General features: G+C 41.1%; 2 protein-coding genes across 5 annotated transcripts in view; one reads left to right on the top strand and one right to left on the bottom strand.

Moving 5' to 3' along the window:
- FYCO1 (FYVE and coiled-coil domain autophagy adaptor 1) overlaps positions 1-21,985 on the top strand; it is a 44,072-nt gene that overhangs the window by 18,116 nt on the left and 3,971 nt on the right. For 2 of the 4 annotated variants that reach the window (XM_050891606.1, XM_050891604.1), the window contains 4 exons: positions 173-310; positions 18,180-18,275; positions 20,229-20,439; positions 21,744-21,853. In XM_050891606.1, coding sequence (XP_050747563.1) covers positions 173-310; positions 18,180-18,275; positions 20,229-20,439; positions 21,744-21,853 — 555 coding nt within the window. Of the gene's footprint in view, positions 1-165; positions 311-18,179; positions 18,276-20,228; positions 20,440-21,743; positions 21,854-21,985 lie in introns of all 4 variants that reach the window. The other 2 variants (XM_050891603.1, XM_050891602.1) reach the window with 1 other exon arrangement.
- Positions 5,571-6,651, bottom strand: CXCR6 (C-X-C motif chemokine receptor 6). Its single transcript, XM_050892841.1, has one exon. It carries the CDS (start codon positions 6,649-6,651, stop codon positions 5,614-5,616), a length of 1,038 nt encoding a protein of 345 aa, XP_050748798.1. The 3' UTR covers positions 5,571-5,613.

Raw genomic sequence — 21,985 nt, 5'->3', positions numbered from 1 at the left:
AGTGTCAGTCAGCCTGAGGTTTTCAGTTGGTTCTAGGAGTTACCTAGTGCTTCTGTAAAGGTAGAGGAATGGCCCAGTCTTCCCCCTTAAGGGTTTTGCTTGTTTGTTTTGAAGACAACCAGCTAATATTGTTTATGTTTCTTTTCATGTCCTTTTATGGCACAGTTGCAAGTGAAGCCTCTAAACCACCAGATGATGCAGCATTTGATATAATCACTGATGAGGAGCTGTGCCAAGTACAGGAATCAGACTCTCTCCACAATGAAAGTCAGATGGAGGGAGAGTGTCTGGATCAAAGCATGACAGATCTGTGAGTAAACACTGCTTCATGGAGAGGGGACTCTTTTGAGTTTTGTTTGGAGTGTTGGGGGTGTTTTTTCCATTCAGTGGGGATAGCCAATCTCTGTGTAAAGAGAAGACACTTCTGTTCCCAGCCACATGTTCAGTAGACCAACCCAAAATAATTTTGGCCTATTTGCATAGTCAGCATCAAATCTAGTAAATCCAAACAGCTCCATCCTCTCCCTCCACCTGCTTCACCACAGCACAGAGGAGTAGTCCCAGTTCTGTGCTGTCATCAGGCCAGCTGTCACCATTAAAATCAGCTTGCAGGCCACACTGCATCACTGGTTATTCACACTTAACTTATAATAGGAGCTAAGCAATACTCTCTGTCAGACTCACCATTACTTAATATCAAGAGAACAAGGAGATGGGGAAAAGATAAGGAAAGATATGACCTTTTTATGACAGGCTTCATTGAACTGAATGTGAAATAACTGGTCTGTGTCTGTAGGATTCCTCACTACTTTAAAGATAACAGCTTACAGAAAAGAAAAAGAACAGGAATTGTGTAGCTAAATCTGGCACAAGTTTGTTCTTTTTTTCTTAAGAAAATGAGAGTGAATGCAGATTTCAGTCATTTTTTTACATCTATTTCTACATAAATTAGCAATGAAGACAATCGAAGGCCATCTGAATATCCGAGTACTTGGTTTGCAAACTATGTGGTAGTATTATAGTTTACTGTATATCCATGTTTATACAAAATATTGTTTTACTGTTGTTCAAATATTTTCCAAAAATTCTGTTCTGTAACATATATTTCAAAAACTTTTATATATTTGAGAAGGAAAAAAAAAAGAGCAATTTCACCTAAATTCTGTAGTTGTTTTGCTTCTGAGCAGAAAAATAAGCATGGTAAATCTAAATGCTAAACTCAAAATAGCCACAGAGTAACCAGCCTGCTGCTGAGAAAGGAGACCTAGACTCTTTTGCCCTCAGCAGACCTGTTTCCGGCATAAACCACAGTGACTTGCAATTTGGGTAGGAGGCAGACTGTATAGACTTGTTTATTTGGAAAAAAAACTTTTCAAAATTCTACATTTTTGTTTCTTGGTAAATATGTTCTGTGTATTCTGCCTATTTTGTATACTGTTGACACTGACAGTATATTCATGTTTATCATGCATTAGGCAGACATGAACAAACTGAGCTTCACAATGCTCTTGTGAAGTTAGTATTGCCTTTGTTTTGCAAAGGGACAATTTGCAGTGGGGGATTTTTGTTTGTTTCTTTGTTTTAAGAAGAAGAAAAAGTGTAATGTACTACTACTTTGAATTCATGCTGTCTGCAGAGGGGATATCACAGGTGACTTAGCTCTGGCGAATACAACCAGGAGAAAAGAAGTAAGTGTGTGTCACCATTTTTTTCAGTTTGCGATTGGGCTAGATTCATCTTGTCCCACAAAGTTTTCAAGCTGGAAGGAAGGATTGCCACTAACGATGGAATACTATTCTTGAAGGGTGCCCATGCAACATCCTACTTGCACCATGTAAACTTTTAAAGGCTGTCCATCTACCCTTGTTCACAGATTATAGGCAGGAAAGCCAGGAAATAGTGTTTTATCCTCTGTTGCTCTTGGTTCATCAGTTTTATGAGCAGCGGGGAGAGTCCTACTATGGTCATACTTGGAGCTTGAGACATACTTTGCAGAGAACGCAGACCACACCTGCCCTTCCCCATGACACTTGTAATGTTTGAAAGGTCTTACTAGCCTGAACACTGGAGAGGAGAATGGCCTTCTTACACTGTGGATGACTTGAGCATCTCATGTTGATTGTGTGGTTTTGTGTTACGGGAGAGATCTAGAAACTGATACGAGTCAGATGATGGTGTGGCACCTGTGGTACGTGTTGAAGAAAAAAAGCAGCGCAGTGTTGGTTATGACAGCACAGAAGTTTTCTCACTTGTTTCTGTGGTGGGGAGTATATGTGTACCTAAAGCCTGAGTGTAGCTTAGCACATGAGCAGATAATGTAGCATTTGATACCATGGGTGTTTGAGGGTAAACATGCCAGAGCCACTATACTGAATGTGAGCAAAGGTTCCGCTAACCCTCTGTCCTGTCTTTGACAGCAGCCCATAGCAGATGTACTGATAATTTCCCAGTGTGTTTTCTCCCACCTTCCAAGGATCTGCAGTTCAGGGACTTTCTGAGCTACAGATTTCTTGGCCATACTGGACTGGTGGACCACCTTGACTTCATATAGACCTTTGATCTTTTTTTTGTAAGTGTCCAGCTAAACATGGCCTGATTCCTATGTGGAGACTTCAGGTAGTCTTGAAGTACAAATAATAATCCACTGGCATCGCAATAGTGTTCTCTTTGCATGAAATTGAATATATGGGGTAGAATTTGCTTTGATATTGTGCCTGGGGAAGACACAAAGGATCCAAGATCGGGCTTGCTAGATGCATGTCTGAGGAATGCATACAAATAAGTAAGTTTTCAGGCCAGACTTCTTTATTGAGATTCTGCTGAAAATAGTCCACGCTATTCGTTTTTTGCCAGAGATTTGAACTAATTGGTGCAGCTCTAAAAGGGAGAGAGATGAGCAGCCGAGAGAGGGAAGAGAAGGGAGGCTGGCTGGTCCAAATAGAGAGAAGATCTGCGATAGACATGCTCTGTTGACATAGTTTCTTACAGCCTTACTGTGGCTGAGTGTCTGGCTGGGATTTTCACGCTGACCTTACCTTATTCTGGGTGTGAGTCCTTGCTGGACTGGAAATGCAAGTTGGTGCTCAAAGCAGTGTATTATCTTAAAGGACATTTTCTATTCTATTTGTCCCCCTTCTGGTGTCTACTGTACTCTTACTCTATTTTTCACTTGTTCTCTTCACTTAACCCTGCCCCTGTATTTCTTTCCTTGAAGTGACATGAAATGATTACAATGGCATTACTTCGTAACAGCAAATTTTGAGAGACTGCCTTTATTGGTACAAGTCAGTTGAGAAACAACTAGAACTCTTCTTGGTCATGAGCTGCACAGGTGTGTGGCAAGGTAAGACAGATGCTGTACTAGCATAACTGTGGCTGACCTTGAAGCAGCTCTTTCTTAAAGGTTAGGATTAAGCAGCAGTCGCTTCATGCTTTCAGGTCTGTTATGTGAGTTTGGAGCAACCTGATTGAAATCTTAATGTAAGAAGCTGAGATAAGTTGTGCAGTTGTGGTACATCCTGCTATTTCAAGGCTCATGGGCTCTCTTTTGAAGTGTTGTGTTTTTAAACTCTTTTATTTCTAAAGTATTCACATTTCCAGATTGTGTTCTAAAACAAAGGTCAGGATATTGTATAGCACTGGGTCAAAGTCCCCAGGGTAAACCAGTGCACTGTGTGTCCATTTTAACATATTGTAGAAATTACATGCCTGCAATAAATGTTGCAGCAGCAGAATCAAGATCATAGACAGCAGAAGTGAGAAAAAAAAAAAAAAAGAAATTGCCACTACCCTGGTACGGAAACAAAGAGTTTATTCACACCTTGGTACTGCTTTTGGTAGAAAGGACATCTCAGCCTGTCTGCATTGTGGTTGCTTTGGTTTGGATTCTTTTTTTCTTAATGACTCATAACACTCTTTCCTGACCTAATTACAACTCACATGGCTGGGCAGGGTGCCAGTGTAGCCAAAAGGGGGAACTGCATGTGGTCTGAAGCATTTACTGCCCTTCGCAGAACCAGCCGGGGAGAGGAGTGGGGATGGGAGCACCTCTCGCCACCCTCTGCTAGCAAAGCCTGCCTTGCAGCTGTGTCTTGGGATAGCAGCTTTACTTGCCACACAGACGTGAAAGCACAGCACGTTCCTTCCTAGTTTTGTTTTTAAGGATGTTGCACCATTTCACTATGGGAGAAACAAGAGAGACTGTGTAGTAACGAAAGGATTGCCTACACAGCTGTTTTCTAAGGGGAAAAAGGTGACGCGGACGCAATGGTGCCAATAAGGGTCAGTACCACTGAGCTGCAGTGATTTGGTAGGAAGGACTGAGTGTTAATGGGCAGAAAAGGAACATCCAGAGTGAGCGTGGTTATTGCAAGAATGGTTTGAAACAGATTAAAATTGATATTTCAAAGCTGTAATGCAAAGGACTTTCAGCCTTTGGGCTGGACCCAACCCTGCCTTCATCATAGGCAGCCCACAGCTGCATAAAGCCCTCCCTCTGCTCCTCTCCAACATCCCTTCTTTTCCTTATTTCAGTCTCCACCCCTGTTCTGCTACTCTCTGCAAGAGCTGTTGCATACTTTCTGCCCCAGTATGCACTGCTCCCTGTGCACCTTTTTGCCTCCCACTTGAAAGTGAAAAGGCCAGAGGTGGAAAGGAGGGAGTGCAGGAACAAGGAAGGAGAACAGCTAAGGAATCCAGAGTTTCATGGCAAGGGAAACATGGTGCCAAGGGGATGCCAGCAAAAACAGACTGGAAAGATGTCATGGTGCAAAAAATGTGTGGGAATTAGGGTGTGAGAGTTTGCATCTAAGGAAACACTGCTGAATGTTAGAGCCCACGTGTGGTACGATAGGGGGTCTTGAGCCCCCTTGTGTTGACAGGGGGTCTAGTCATCTGGCAACATGAGCTCTGTTATCAGAAGTAAGATACAAAGATGTGTATGGGATATTCAGACCATAAACCTGATATTAGATGGAAGGCAGATGAAAATGCTGCTTTGTTACAGAAATTTTAGGTGAATGCTAAAGGAGTGTGTGTGGAGACCTTCTGCCAAATGGAAAAATGCAAAAAACCCACAAAAAAATGCAACCACACATGAAACCCAGCATGAAGATTGAAATGTGTATGTTTTTAATCCAGGAATTCCCATGAAATGAATGAGCTGAACTAAAATCTGTAATATCTTTGAAACAAAACTCATAAATGCTTTTGTTAACAAACACCTTTCATGGAAAACCAGCAGGCCAGAGGTTTGGTGAATGTCTCCAGCCCTTCTGGAATCATGAAGTCCAAGTTAGTTTTATGTCGTGAAGAATGGAGTTTTATCTCATTGTTTCTTATAGCCTTTGAAGATCTTCTGCACAGTTAGCTCAGTTACCAGCTTTGTCTTAGGATCAGCTCTGACCAGGAAAAGCAGGACATGCTGAAGTATCGTGATTAAGATAGGTTGGCCTAAAGCCGATCACAATGTCTTTAGTAATGGGATTGTATTTCCTCTTTCATGCAGGCTACCTCTCTCAGTATTTACAAAAAAAAAAAAAAAAAAAAAAAAAAAAAAAAAAAAAAAAAAAAAAAAAAAAAGCTGTAAATAGTTACCAGATTTTCTAGGCAGTTTTATAGCGGGTACATGCTTGTTGCATCTGCATTATTTGAGGCAGTAAAAGTTTTAGAGCCTTCCTCTTCAGTGGTTTGCCACTGTTTAGCCGTAACTTGCCGTTTGATGCATCTTGAGTTTTTAATAATTTTCTGTAAGTTCCTCCTGAATTTCACCCCCATGAAGAAATACAGAACAGGGTTAAGACAGCCATGGAAATAAGCAAGAGCTTCTGTTACGATGATTGCATATTCAAAGCTGCTGTTCAAGTTAAAGCTCCAGTCTATGATCTTTATCAGTCTCAAGAAAGTATAGGGTGACTGAGTAAGAATAAATACGGCAACTACAGAAAATATTTTTTTTAGAGATTTGTTCTTTTGAAAACTCCTGGCGTGCAGTAAGGTTCTAATAATTAGTGAGTAGCAGATGATCATGGCTAGCACGGGAATAAAATAGCCCAGGGTCACTTGGATCACTTCAAGAACCAGTTCTGTGCGATGGTTTGAGTATTCTTCCTGACATATTGCCTTATCAATACTAAACACCTCACTAAAAATAAACTGAGGTATGGCAAATGCTAGTGAGATCACCCAGATCAAGACACAGATTAATTTGCCCCGTGTCATTCGTTTGGTTTGACACATATGTGCTTTGGTGGCAAAAGTAATAGCAATGAGCCTGTCAAAGGTGATAGACGTCAGAGTTAACATTGAAGTGTACAAGTTCAGAGTATACAAGCCCCGTATAATACGACATGCCACGGTGCCAAAAGTCCACTCCTGAGCAGCAGAATATGCCCAGAATGGCAGTGTCCAAAGGAAGACCCAGTCAGCTATAGCCAAGTTCAGCAAAAATATATCTGTCAGCATCTTCAGTTTCTCATAGAAAACTAGTATGACAAAGACCAGCGCATTTCCTGCTAGCCCAAGGATGAAAACAGCCGAATACATACAGGGCAGGAAGACTCTTGTAAATGTGTGAAAATTCTCACTTCCGTTTTCGTTGGGATCAATGATGGAGAAGTTATAATAAAAGTTAGCAGCATCTGTAGTTGCCATGTTGCCTTCTTTTTAAAGGCAGCCTGTAAGGAGACACATTGAGATTTTTTTTTACTCAGCAAATAATTAAATCCTAATGCACCCAGGAGACAGACAAAATCCTAAGTGCTAACAGATAAGAGTTGGAGTAAAGCATCCATGACAGACAAAAGCAAATATATTTATTTGCTGAAGAGGATTGTCTTGACAGTCAAGACCCAAACAACAACAGCTAGTGGATTTAAACACATCATCTGTTACCAGATTTATACTGATGGGGACTCAAAAGCATAAACAAGACAATTGCAAAGAGGCTTCTGAAAACAGAATATGGATTAAGCTTTCAAATACATCAGTGGTTTAGTGTTTGGATCAAGGGTTTCTGAGGAAACCCATGAGTGAAACAGAATTCATTTTGCCAAATTCAGCCTTTAGACTCAGGTTGCAGGCTCTAAGCATCAGAGTTGTTTGGCTTGGGTTGGACCTGTCTTGAAAAGTAGGGTTTGAGTCTCAGTGAGCGAGCATTTTAGAGCTTGTGGTTCAGTTCAGCCTTAGCTTGTTGTTTAGATGTTAGTCACATCATCAGATGGTGGCACTTCTTCCTTTCCCCTTCTCAAGTGACTTACTGGAAACATGGGGGATTTTCATTAGTGTCTCTTACCCATTTGATTTTGGTTAATCTGTTTCAAGCATTTGTGTTACTGTCAGAGAGAGGAGTGACCACTTCTCTGTCAACTCCCCTCCATCACACCCCCTCTCGAGAGCTGATGCATCATCGGTATCGCGGTGTCAGCTCTCCAAGGCAAGGGTCTGTTTTCTGTCAGGGCTGTCACCAGCACTTAAGAGTAACAGCTGTAACAGTAACAACCAGATTTGCAAGCTGTTTACTTTGTAAATAAAACCTTTTGTGAGACAGGTTAATGGAGTTTTCAAAGATTTAGCCTAAAGTTAAATGTCCTCTCTGTTGAGCTGCAAAGAACATGTTTCTGTGAGACTAATCCTACTACAAGATATTACGCAGCATAAGATTAGCAGAATTCACCTCTGAATCATTTAGATTGGCTGAAAGGCCTGGCCTGTGTGAGTTATAATGTACGGCAGATTGCACGTTACATGAAAAAGTAGTTTCCATGGGGCCAAGAAGCAGAGCCAGTGCAGTCTGTTAGTCACCAGCGAAGTACTATAAAACTGTGTGCCCCTTTGAAAAGGTACTGGCTCTTTATTAAGTAGTTTACTTTTCAGTTCAGATGGAGGCCAAGCACAGAATGAAGATAACCAGCAAAGGTAAGTTAGGCTCAACAACATCAAGGCAAAGTATACTGAAACAAATAGAAGCACTGTGTTTTATTTTACGTACTCTTTGCAACAGCAGTCAGCTGATGTTTCTTGCCTCTTTCTTGTAAAGGAAAGGTGTTTTCCTCTAAGCTGAAACAAAGTAATTACCAGATACTCAGTTACATAATTTGACAACATAACATTAGTAGCCTTACTAAAATAGTATGGTTCTTTCTGGTGTCCAAGCTTACTGGAAATTAGCCTTTAGGAGAGTCTTATTGACTCTTTTAAAGAAGAATTTTTAATACTCGCTTTTAATCCGTAGTGGTTTTTTGCCATAATAAGATACAGCATTCACTCTCTGGAGAGACCAAAATATTTAAAATTTTAACTAACTTTTTTCCTATTACATTAATGTTCTTCACAGGAATTTTCAAATTCAGGCAGTAATACCCTAATTTGGTTTTGGTGAAAGCAGATGGGAGTTTTACTATGGATTTCATATGGAAGCCAGGCTAGGATAATTGTTGAACGCCAACTGTGAAGAATTTTCTTATATACAAATAACAGGCACTGGCTTCTGATATTCTTGTCTCCCTCACATGCTGACATGAGCAGATCTGCATATCAATGGAGAACAGGATGCTGCAGAAGAGATCTTTCTAAGTTAAAAATGTTTTTTAACATGTCACACGCTTTACATTTCTCAGTTAGCTGGGCTCCTAAACTCTGAATTTATGGATCATGTTTTAGGAAAGAGATGAGGTGACTGACACCATCAAACAGATAGCAAAGGATTAATGGGAATCCTTGAAAGTGACTTTTCAACTGATGCTCTAGAAATTTGTTTTCATGTTACGTTCTTGTGATCTTAAAGGCCTTAAGTTTTCTTTCTTTTCTTTCTTTCTCTTGTCTGAATATAGCCATTTAAGTTCCTTCTTGGTTTGACAGCAGGAGAAATGAGTCTTAAATGCCTGACTAATTACCAACCACTCTGCAAAAAAAGAAAAAAAAAAAAGAAAAAAGCCCTACATGCATAAAAATAGGTTAACTTTGCAGAACTGTACACTCATTTTTGAGGTAAAGTCAGGTGTGGAAATTTCTAGCCAAAATTTTTTTTTTCTTTTTTTTTCTTTTTTTTTTTCTTTTTTATGCTGGAGAGCAATAAGGAGCTGAGAAAGAGCTGCTAAAGCTGAAAACTTTTTAATCTCAATTGTTGTGTTCCAGACAAGCTGAAGTTACAGCTCAGAGTTGTTCAAGAAGGCTGTCTTAAAGGCTGATCCTGTATTATAAGGCTGAACAGTTTCTGGATCAGCTGACCGCCTCTGCCAAATATTTTCAATCTTTGCTACTGAAAATGTGCTGCAAAGGTGTATAACCTGGTATGGAAGTTAAAAACATAGAGGGAGATCCTTATCTTCTGCAGACCAGCCTCTCCAGTCCACTAAAATACAGACCAGTAAGCTTTTTCCTCCACCCCCCCCCCGCCAGTGGATGGTAAATTTTAAGAGAAAGAAAGTCCAGCAGTTTCCTTTAAAAAGGTTTTCATTTATTCATGATGCATTGTTATTATGTTACCTGATATTTTTCTAGCCAGAAGCTCTTCAAGTATCCTGCTTGTTACTCACACACCTAAGTTAGAATTCACATTGTGTGTTGTCTCAAACTTCAGAGTTTTTACGCCTTGTCAGACTGTTCATGGAGTTATTCTAGCTTTCCTCAAAGGAAAGAACAGTAGTAATCTTTCTACCTGAAGTGAGATAGTGGGAAAGCATTTTGTTAGGTAGAGAAGGAAGGAGGAGGAAGAAGATTCCCTGTTCAGGAGAGCAGCGAGCAGGATGAGTTTATTTGCAAGGAAGTATTGTTACAGTTTTTATGGACTGAGTCTAGGTTCTAAAAAGATTTAGAAGTTTAATAGAAGCTTAAATTGGATAGGAACAACATCACGGGTAGAAAAGTGAGCTAGAGAGCGCCATGCAGTGTCCAGTGTGTTAATACAGGATTTGCTTTGAGGTCTTGTTCTGTTACAATTAACTCTCGAATTTGATGAAATGGAAATGCAAGCAAGTAATGCAGAGTCAGAACATGCTATTCTGGTTTGCCCCAGCATAGATAGATAGTTCTCCTTCTGTCACCAGAAGGTGGCTGCTTATCATTTCCACCACTCTGGGAACTGGGTATCCCAGGAGCTGGTAGTCTCAGTGTTACAGGGTTTTTTCCCCATTTGGGCTCCATGGTCTAATTTCTGTTGTGCTGATCAGCTATCCTGCTTTAGTAGCTGCACCTAAAAAGCAGGGCGTAAAAAGCAGTAATAATGATCTTGCCACTTGTTCATGTCTGTTGTCTCAGGGTTCCAAACAGAAAATCCAATATAAATCAATCTTTTTAAAATAAATATAAATAAAAAGCAAATTTAATATATAATAATAAACAGCATAATTTGCCATCACAATAAATACAGACTATAAACAGAAAAATGGTAAATAATGCTCATCAACATCATGTGACTTGCCTTGCTTAGAAATAAACCAACTTCATTACAAAAGGGGTTTGAGATTGTAATCAGAAAAGGTGAAATTATCTCAGATATATATTTGTTGGAAGAGATGAGAGGTTTTCAAGCACATACCAGTTGGAAAAGCAGATTCTGGAGCATAAATGGAAAGGAGATAATTAATATATACCCTCTGAGATCCAGATATCCAAACAATTTGTCTAAAGACCTTTTTCAAAAGCTAGAAAGTGTAAACCGAAGAGCTACCGCAATAACAAGGCATCGGAAAAGATTTAATAACAAAACTAGAATGCAAATTCAGTATCTTCAATAGTCTGAATAAAAACCCACCCTTTCTCTTAAATTTTGCATATCAAGATGGAGGATATCTATGATACTAACAAAATCTTTGAATATTTCTAAATGTTAAAGCTTCTTTTTTGTTGTTTTTTTTAAACTGTCTACCTATTCACCTGAAGTCAAGAAAATATCCACTTACTAGACGATGTCACGTCTTCGGGGAACACAGTCATCTTATCTTTCAAAGGAAATGTGAAAGCAGCAGTTTGCTTTATTTATCAGTGCTGAAGCCTGTGCCACTGCCTCACAGCTTTCGTAGTTGTTGTTGACCAAAGCAACACAATATGAAGTAACGCCTTTGTTTTGATTCTTGAGTGATACTACTACAGCTACGATAGTATGAGCAAGCTGTGCTCTCAAGATCCAGTTCAGATTCACTTACATGTGGCCATTCATCTGAGATGTCCAGAATCAAATTGATTTTTCAAAAATTATTTGCAGAATTAAAACTTAATCTGTATTTACCCCTTACCTTTTTTAACCACTCATGCATATTTTGTGACAATACTGGATTTTCCAATTCCTTCTAGTTTTTCTATTTTTTTCTGGGGCAAAAATAGTCTAGTGACAATTTTCTCTCAGCTTTTGTGCCCTTCTGAGATGAGCTAGAGATGGCTAGAAAGATACTGTGTTGGTGACCATCCCCAAGTGAGTTTTTTTACCTTTGAGGCAATCTCAGCCCTAGTTAGAGTTAGTGCATGTGCTAAATTTTCTTTCAGAGTCAATGAAACAAGCTGGGAGGGCCTCTGTGCATTTACAAGGGAGCCAGAGGGGCTTACCCTGTGGCGGGGTGACTGTTTTCACTTGCAGCAAAGGCAGGGATGGGAATTGATTTACAGCCTATGGGTGCAAGATCTGGGAGAGAAATAGTTGTGAGGAGGCTCTTGAGAGGGTGCAGGGAATGGAGGTGCCTGAGCGACGCAGCTCGATGAAGTGATACTCTGCTGTTGTTTGTTACTGCTGTAATTAGGGACATCTTTTGTGCACTCCTTGTAACTAAACTACGTGCTTGGCTATCACCACAACTCAGCATGAGCTGTAGCTTTCATTTAACCTTTCCTGTGGTATTCCTTCATAGGAGGAGCCCAGTACCTGCACATCCCATAAAGCAATGTGCTGCATGCAGTGTACATAACATTTCAGGTGGTTTCCTAGATGTGTTTCCTAGCTGTGTTTATCAGCTGTGCTCACTTCCCTAGTGAGCCTTGCTGCCCTTGATAGCCTTTGGAGACTCATCTTCAGGAGCGGTGATTAGTGTAGAAGAGTAGTAGTCTTACTCACGTGTTGTGGTTTAACCCCAGCCGGCAACTAAGCCACGCAGCTGCTCCCTCACTCCTCCCCCCCTCCCAGTGGGATGGGGAGGAGAATTGACAAAAAGTAAAACTCGTGGGTTGAGATAAGAATGGTTTAATAACTAAAGTAAAATAAAATATAACAATAACAATAATAATAATAAAAATATAATAACAGTATTGAAAAGGAATATAAAAAAATAACAAAAAAACCCAAGAAAAGACAAGTGATGCACAATGCAATTGCTCACCACCCGCTGACCGATGCCCCAGCAGCAATCCGCGCCTCCCGGCCAACTCCCCCCTCTTTATATACTGGACGTGACGGTCCATGGTATGGAATAGCCCTTTGGCCAGTTGGGATCAGCTGCCCTGGCTATGCTCCCTCCCAGCTTCTTGCACACCTGCTTGCTGGCAGAGCATGAGAAACTGAAAAGTCCTTAACTTAGGATAAGCGCTACTTAGCAACAACTAAACCATGAGCATGTTATCAACATTATTCTCACACTAAATTCAAAACGCAGCACTGTACCAGCTACTAAGAAGAAAATTAACTCTATCCCAGCCTAAACCAGGGCAGCATGGACAAATTCTGCAAGAGAGGGAGGCAGTATTCAGAGAAACTAGCCCAGGCAGTTACATCTTTGCAGCAGCCTGTGGTACAGTAGCTGGAGTGCTTCTGGGACTCTCTCCTGTAGAGCAGTATGCTTGTACCTCTAAGTACTTGAATTTGGTACCTGCCAATCATATTAAAAAAAACAACACCAAATTTTACTTAACCCTACAGCATCATTTACTGAAAAAAGACTACTTGCACAAGAAAAGCAAGGCCCTGTAATGCTCTTTAAAATTGAGTTCTCCCTTGTGCTTCATTGCATGTGGTAGCAATTCCTCTGTCTGAGAAACAAACCTGCAGCAAGGTGCTAAATGTTCACAAACTGTTCCTGTCAAACAGGGGAACAATAGGTTGCAACAGCTGCCTGCTTTTAGCAGTTATTTTCAGATGCAGAATAGGGTGTGCGGATGATGAAGCGGTGGCTAAGCTATGCGGTAGCGTATGTGCCCTAAACCAGTGTGAATGTCTGCCTTGAGAAAAGATAAAGTTCCCACTGTGTTGCAGAGGGCCAGCAATCGGCCCTTTGTGCCAGCAAGGCCCATTTAAATTCATTAAATCTAGAAAGTATTCAGAGTCACTTTTGAAATGTATTAATCATGCATTTATGGAGAGCTCGTCTGAGCTACTCTGTCATCCTAGTTCACAGTGACCTCGTTGCAACTGCTGCTTCCTCAATCACCAGAGATGCTCCTTTCTCAGACTGTATGGGCAGGGAGACCAGTACTCTCCTGACATCCATTTGCCCTTATCCATACATGAGGAACCCTGGGATCACTTCTGTGTAACTTCCAATAAACTCTATACCAAAGAAGACTGCACTATCAGCAGTATTCAACCCTTTATCATGCAGTCGGGATCAAAAGAAACTCAGAGATGCTTTATTTCAGCTTGCTAGCCTAACTGTAATTTGACCTGTTTCCTCCTTTGTTTCATAAATTGTGTTTCGATAAAATATTTTTTGATGGCCTGCTTGAAGAAGCCCTCTCCGGCATAGGAGTGGTGAGGGCTGCTGCTGTGTGTGTCTGCATACATGTAGCTCTGTAAGACTGGATGGCCTTCCTTGGTTTGCCTGTGGTATACCTATTCTGGCATGACTGAATTATCACTGTAACCTAGGAATTATGGTAAAAATAGAAGTGGGCTGTGTGAGTTTGTCTCAGGGAGAGAGCTGAGAGACTAGCTGTTACCCCTGGACAGGTCAGCCTGAAGAACGTTTAATTGTATAGTTGTGAAGCCCCCTGTGTGCAGAAACCGTGTCGGCTGCAGGGAACCTGCAGGCTCTGGGATGGAGCAGCCTCTGCAGAGGTACAGGCTGGGCGCTGTGGGCTGGGCAGCAGCTCTACTGAAAGGGCCTGGGGCTGCTGGTGGATAGTGGTGTAAACCCAAGCCGGAAACTGCCTCTGCTATACCTCTCCTATATTTCTGCTTCAGTTTCCCTGTAATAGCCTCCAAAGAACTGTGCAAGGAGAAAATTCAAAAGTATCTAAGAACAAAACAGCTCGTTTTTGGGAGCAAATACCTCACAACTGAAAAAAGCTAGGGTTACCCATAGAGCTGACTGTAACCTTGGTGACCTACAGACTGTGCAGTATTGAGGATCTTTGGTGCAGCAGCTTGCCAGTATTTCTAGTGTTGATTCCGATAGTCATCTGTTTGCTGCCTCCTGCTGGGGAGGGGACTTGAGAGCACCCTGGTAATCCCAAATTGCTCATTTTGAAACCTGTTACCTGAACCTCAAAATGCAGCATTTGACTGACAACTGACAGCTGTCTTAATCTCAGAGCCTTTGCCAAACCTCTTCTGTATCACAATACTAAAAAAAATCTCAAAAGATTTTGCATGTTGTCCCTTGGAGCACAGAAATATCCCTGTGTCATGATTGTTTTCCTAGCTTGCTATCTGTGTATGCACCAGTTGCCTCTGGTCTTACAGATAGACAGTAACCAATTTTAAGGCAGGGGAGTCCTTTTGGGTTTTGTTGGGTTTTTTCCATACGGGATGTAGCATAGTTAAATCAGACTTTTTTTTTTGAGAAATGGCTGGGATTTCCTATGTACCAATAGGCAGGTCACCCACAGCACATAGTGGTGGATCTTCATGTCCATCCATTTTTTTTTCCATCAGCTGTCTGCGTGATGCTTTCCCATTCCTATATATGTCAGGGTTTGCCCGTGACCCTTCCATCCCCTTCCCACCCATACACACTTCTTCATGCAAGATACTGTCTTCCACCCTGTTAAAAACTCAGTGAGCTCTGTATCCCCCATGCTCCATCCCAAATCATGCCTCTCTTCTTGCCCATGCCAAGGGCTATCTGTGCATCCTTTCTTCTGATCCTTCACCATCCTCTTTCTTTTTTTCTTTCTCTGTGTTGGGCTGGAGAAGAAGGCTGACAACTAAGTTAGGGTGCCTGGGATGGGTCTGACCTGCTAGGTAACAGCAGGCCCAGGGAATCATTGGTGCACTTCAGCATAACGCCTTCGATATTGTTTCTTGGCATTAGAGACACTTGCAGAGCTGCTTGCTGGGCTAAGCAGCTGTTAGGGGCTCTGTACAGCCTCCACTCTCCGTTTCAGGTTTCTGGCTTTCACACAATTTGGTGAGGTTCTGGCCCTGGATGACTGAAGTTCTCTCCAGACATCATTGCACTGCTGACAGGCAGATGGCTTACAGGATTTCACTGCTCAGCCACATCAAGCCGACACCTCAGACGTGTAGCTACAGCTGCTAGAGCTCAGGCATTTATGAAAACAGAAAATTGTCGAGGGCAGAGTTGAACCAGCTTTCTTCAGGTTTTAATTGTGAAAGGGACTTCTTATTTCTAACTCCCAAAGCCATTCATGATGTTGGTCACAGTATTTTTAGCATAATTTGTAAGAAATGCTTTCCATATATAAGAACAGGCACACTGGACCAGACCATCCAGCTGAGGAACAGTGACCAACAGCAGATGCCTGAGGAAGAGCATAAGAACAGGACAAATAATACTTCTTCAAAACGCTCCACCAGCCTCCGACAATCTGTGTCTCAAGGATTTGCTGAACCAGAGCTGTTCTCTTCTTGCTGTAGTGTTTTTTCCATGCTTCAGTTCTTCCTGCCTTTCAGCCCCACTTCATTTCACTTTTAAAAGAAAAAGAAGAGAAACAGTCCAGACTGTTTTAATAGGTGCACCAGAGGGTGCATATTCATAAGCTGGGGACCTGGCAAGCTGCAGGAACATCCTTAATGCTGCCACCTAGTGTGAACAGGTCATGCAAGAATAAATTCTCCTGTCAGGGGGACAAGAGCTCCAGTTAAATCGTGAGACTGTGTTCCTTATGTTTTCCATATAGGCTACCAGACCTCAGTTTAGACCGTTGGACTCAATGGGATGTCATAAAGAGGAGGAGGATTTGCTTTGTGATTGTAATGTACTTGAGTTTAAGAGACAAAGTAGGAGACTTAGCGTTCCCTTAGCCTATAGTGAGTAGGTGCAGTGAATTTATTGGTTAGAGCAGCCAAGTGGCAAGCTAATCACCTAACCATGTGCTAGGTTGCAGCAGCAGGAATAAGGAAAATCATGTGTTAGAGGAGAATATGGAAAATGTATTGCTCCTGGGATTTAATCTACATTTCAGGGTCCCAAAAGAAAGGTGAAATTAATGGATTAAATAAGGAACTCTAATGGCATTGCATAATAAATCATGGAGTTTGACACTTCTGGGAAGTCTGTAGTCCTGTAGTTCTCTTGGTCTGTATGAATTCAAGGCTGTGAAATTAAGGCTGTGTACCTATGATTGTGGGAAGGGAAAGTTCTGTGGATCACAGCATGAAGTCTGTTGCTGCTCCCACTGTGCAAGCAAAATATATGTATAGGTTTACAAGCTACAGTTTAATTTTCTAGGGTTTTTTTCAGAATGAGTTTTCTTATCTAGTTGTATAAAGATAGTTAACAATTAAATTATTTGTATCACTTGCTAAGTATTTGCGTAGATGTTGTACTAACCTTTATGGACCAACATGTACTATGTCATTTATACATTTCAGTTGGCAGGTAGCATTTGGTGGTAGCTCAGGTTTTGGCACTTAGTCACAGGTTTGAGTCTTCGCTGCAGGTCACAGCTCTCTCCTTAGGGTATTAACAGTAGTGGTATGACTCTGAAGAAGTCAAAAGTTACCCAAGAGGCTACAGGAATAAGAGAACGTTAATTCCGCAGATAACAGTGCTTTATGAGTTCAGGAAACTTGTAGACAGTGGGTGCAGTTTAATTTGCAGTCATAACAGTAAATTCTTCCTGTTTCCAACCAATAGTGTCACCCCACTGAACCCACACATGGTTGCATGTGCTGACACAGTATATTCAGATGCGGCAAATGACCAGCTGAAGGTGCTGTTACCTGGAGATGTTTTGTCCTGCTCTTCTACTTAGCAGTGCTGCTTGTAGAGCAAGGTCCTGTGGGATTTAAAAGAAAATGCTAAACTGTGCATTGGTTTTGAGACTTGGTCTACAGAACGTGTGGCAATTATGCCCTTGCTACATGATTACACTTGATGGTTCGGAAGCACATATGAGTGATACTACATTTTATTAGATTCCACTGGTTTTTGGAAGGAACCAACCAGTTGGTTGCCTGTATGTAAGAATCCTTGGCATTTTTCTGGGAACAACAGCCTAATTGTCTCAGTTATCAACCTGCTGAGATGCAGAAAAGCAAAGTAAGTATCAGTTAGAGAAGCTCTAACTTACTTGGAAACTATCAGCGTTTGCTTACTGACTCTCAAACTTGTTCTTCTCTCTGTGTCCCAGCCCTGTAATTCATAGCTGGTGCTACTCCAGTGTTCACCCAGAGCATGCACCCTTTTTGAGATAAGGAGTGGATGGCAGGTTCTTCCATCTGCTTCCTCTGCTCTCCTGGACACATCGTGGTGGGGAGGAGGCATCCTGCTTTGTCATCCTGTAACAGCTTCTTTGGTGTATTTGTGTTTGAATCATCCAGTATTTCTTGTATGAGAAGAAGATACATGGTAGTGATTCTACAGCGATGAAATATGTTTTGTGTACCATTGTCAGAGTAAGGAACTGGATAATATTTTTGTAAAACACCTCACAGATTAAATCCAGGGCAAATGTCATATCCCTTTGCAAGCTTTGTTTAAGGGACAAGTCCAGACTGTTTTGCTTGTGTCTGCCCTCCATCAAGATTTCCACCTGCCAGGGAATCTTTAAAACCCGGCAGTGTCTCTATAGGGAATTTATCTTAAGACTGTAGAAGAGATGTTCTGGATGTATGTATTCCTCTTAGCTCATAAAACCAGGATAGGAACAGTTTTACATTTGTGCACAGTGGTTAGCAGAATGGAGCTGCTGTTTTGCCCAGACATTTTTCTAACTAGAATGCGCAAAATAAGAATTCTAGAATTTGGCATCATGACTATCAAAATGTTTCTATTTTAGGAAGGCGTCAGCATGCAGATGGTATTTGACCACATCTACTCAGAGAATCGTGACTTTCCTTTTTTCCCTTGTCCTAGAAACAGCATGTGTAATTCTTCAACCTTTGATGAATCGGAAGAGTGGCAAGTTGCTCAAGATGCTGAGATATGCTTGTTGAAGTCAGGAGAAATCATGTAAGCAGAACAGTTTCATTACTACCAGGCTGAAAGAATAAGGGCTGAGCTTAGGTATCAGCTATGTGAGCACAAGTCTTGCAGGCTCCTGAAAGAGCTGATCACTTGTGTCCCACAGTAGAATTTGATCTGAGGAGGAGCAGAAAGTATAGCTCAACTATGCAGAGCAGCAGCAATGAGCCAGGTCCTGTCTTCAGTCCTGCAAAACTTTAGTCCGAGTGGGGAATAAGAAGGAAAGATTTGGGTCCACATCACATCAGAAAACCCTCCTTCCTATTCTTACTGCAGGAGGTGCTGTGAACAGGAAGGGGGCATAGAGAGAAGGCTGTGTAGTTCTAGTAGTCTCTGGAAGAAACTGCAAGGGCAAGTCAGGGAGTGCAGTGCTAGTTGGACCTTTGTCAAGGGGAGGGAATTCATGGCCTTTTAGAGCACGTGTCTATTACTTATTGGTGGCCTCACAGAAACTGTCTTGCCTGCTCTGGTTGATGTATGCCATAGCATAAAATGTTCAGCTGAGCCTCTGCTCAGCCTCTGTGAACTGTGTGTGCACAATTCTCTGCATGTATCCTGCTCTGAAATAAATAGTCATGTGCAGTAGTGATACAGCATGTCACTTGCACAGCCAAGAAGGGAATCTAACCTATGAAAATGCCCTTGGAGGCATTCCTCCTATGACTTGGAGGAATTCCCCTTTGCTCACTCTCCCCTTACGCCTAGCTTTGAAATTTTGGCTTCATTATGGGGAAGGTTTTAAACTTTTGACTGCAGGGAGATAAATTGGTCCATGTTTCGACCTTGTTGCTGCTGTTCAGAGAACCAGGTAAATGAAGCAGTAGCTAAAATCATAGCTGGGCTGTAGGAAAAAACCAAGAGTGATTGTTAGTTTATTAAAATCAAAGATCACCTGAGACACCCCAGCATTTACTTCAGCTAAGAGAAAAAAGTAACAAGGTAAGCAAAACTTAATATAAAGCTTCCTCTCTGGCCAGAGTACAATAGTTATCATAATAAATCAGCTGTGATCCCTAACCACTGTGTAGTCATGGTTGGAAACTGAACTCCTCCTTACTCTAGAACAGCAAATCATCATGGTGACTGCGTGATCTCATCTGGTAAATGTGTTGATTTTTGATAGCTGCTGACAAACAAATCACAGTACTGTGACTGACTGTGAGCTCACTGATTTGGAAACAATTTATTTGGCCTAAAGAGTGATATGTTAGATTAGTTTTAGTTAGGGTAATGTAGGTGAGATCCATAGCTCTTAGAAATTACAGGTTTCCCCTGAAGAAAGCAAGCAGCATTCTCCTGTTTAAGGCCCTCACTGCAGTCTGAAATAGGTATCAGAATGAGTCAGGCTAATGTAATGCTTCATGACTCAGGATCATCTGGGTGCTAAGAACTTCCTTTTTAATTGGAAGTACTTTGAGTCAGCTTTTATGCAGCTTGCTTGGGTAAAACAGACCAAGCTGTAGCATTAGGTGCTTCACAGGATCTAGACAGAGCTGCTGTTCACATTCTACCCATCTGTCCCCTCTGTACTCCTGATCACTATTTCCTGTACAAATGATATCTAGAAAGGTGAGTAAATTAGGTGACTAATTTCTGTTTACATTTTTGTTTAAAAGGAACAGTAGAGGGCAGCAGACTCTTTTTTAATCGTAGTAACTCTAAAAAAGCTTTATTCAAGCACTAGATTTTTCTAGTCAAAATGCAATAAATAAGTGAATAACATCCACATTTGCCAGAGCAGTGAAAGTGCTTGAGATCAGTCATCTTTTCTGTAGTTCTTGCTTTCATCCAAGGCTGAATTTTCCTGCATCTTGTGGACCTGTCCCAAAGTTGCTGTGGAGTCTGCCTCAAATAGATGGAAAATAAAAAGCAATGATTATTGTTTCTGTCTGAGTAATTACATTGGATCTCTTCAAGTAATTGTATTTTTCTCCCTCACAGGATCAAATTACCCCTTACAGTGGAAGAGATCTTAAATTTTGGGGAAAGTAACAGAGAGCTGTTCATTAAATCCAGCACCTACAGTATCATTCCCATCACCGTTACAGAGATGGGGCTAACAATTAGCTGGATCTTTTCATCAGACCCTAAAAGCATATCCTTCAGCGTCGTCTACCAAGAATCAGAAGACACACCACTGGATCAGTGCAAAGTAAGGCCTTTGTTTTCTTACTGCCTTAGAGATTGTAGTACGTTACAGTCAGCTGCCTAGAGGAATCAGCAAGTATAGCTAGAAGGTCCCCACAAGAGTGCCAGTTGCTATTGCATTAAGGACTTGTTTCTCCAATTAAGCTACAGTTCTCCTGAAGGCAGAACTACATCTTTAATTATTTAATGTTGCCTGCAAAAGTTGACCTGAAAAGCACTGTAGCTTCTATTGGTCACATCTGAAATTCACCCACTATTATTAAGCAAAAATAAAAGTCCAAGCCTGCAAAATTCTTCTTTTTTCCCTCCCCAGTATTACTTAATTTGTAAGCTGCTTTGGGCTGATCTTGCCAGGCTCTTAAGCAAGGGCCACAAGGAGACAGATAGGTTGATTGGGTTACCTGCATGTCTTACAGTGAAGCATATATTTAAGTGCCTTGATGGTGTGCAAAATCACATTGCCAGTGCCCAAGGCACCAGTTTTTATATGTGCTGTCTGTATTTCATGAGGATTATGGATTAAGTGAATCTATGTTACTCAGCTCATTGCAAAGTTTTAATGAAGACGAGGCAGCTGCTGGTTTAACCCACCATGGCAGGGAGAGCCCTAAGGCTGCGATTTCACAGGGGGAATAAGAGATTTATTTAGCATGTGTTAATTCACTCCAGGGTAACTAACTCCATGTAAAATCTCCTTTTTTCTTGAACTGAAGGCCGAATGAAGAGTGAATGTTACTTCCGTCTTGATATATCTACTTGATATAACTTTGGGTTTTATAGGGTTGTCCTTGATCTACGTCAGCTGCTGTTCTGACAGCTGTCTCTGCTAGGGTTTTACAGCAAGATAGATGGTTACACGCAGTTTTGCTGTAAACTTAGATAAACAATTAAGATTTTCTGAGAAAGCTTATTTTTTAATACAGAGAGTATAAAAGCATATATTAAGAGACATATTTAGCTAAATCCTGCTCTTGGATATATTTGCATAGATTTAATACAGCACTGCTGATGTTAGTAAACTTGCTTAGATTAACATTAAAAAGATCAGGATTTGATTCTATCTCTAAGGCAGAGATTTATAGCCATAGCTTAACGCTGTAAAGAGGTTGTCAAAGGAAAACAGATGTCTCACTGTGAGACTTTAGTTTGGGTGAATTTTTAATGCTAGTCAGTGAAAATAAATAGTTTTGCAGGCACATATGCACTTTGGGAGTTTCAAGATGGCTCAAGTCTAAATATTTTTCTGAAGGCAAATGTCAATTTATAGGGCAAATAGCAAGTTTCATTTTGATTTTTATTGAATTTCAGGTTCTTATTCCTATGACCCGCTGCAACTCTCATAAGGAAACTATCAGAGGACAAGTGAAAGTCAGAAACTCTGGAATCTACACGCTGATATTTGACAATACATTCTCCAGGTGAGTGTAAAAGGTGAAATAAGTTTGGTTTTACAGATGGTGGAACTGATCAGATGTACCATTATTCTGCCATTCAGAAGTAAGTATGAGAAATTGGTCCTGGCTTGCCCAAAGATCTTCTGCCTGACTTTT

Source organism: Gymnogyps californianus, chromosome 2 (assembly GCF_018139145.2).
Source record: "Gymnogyps californianus isolate 813 chromosome 2, ASM1813914v2, whole genome shotgun sequence".
NCBI classification, from domain to species: domain Eukaryota; kingdom Metazoa; phylum Chordata; class Aves; order Accipitriformes; family Cathartidae; genus Gymnogyps; species Gymnogyps californianus.
This window is presented reverse-complemented; position numbering and strand designations above follow the sequence as displayed.

Excerpts from the sequence above, each read along its gene's own strand:
- CXCR6 (XM_050892841.1), bottom strand. The coding sequence starts at position 6,651 with ATGGCAACTACAGATGCTGCTAACTTTTATTATAACTTCTCCATCATT.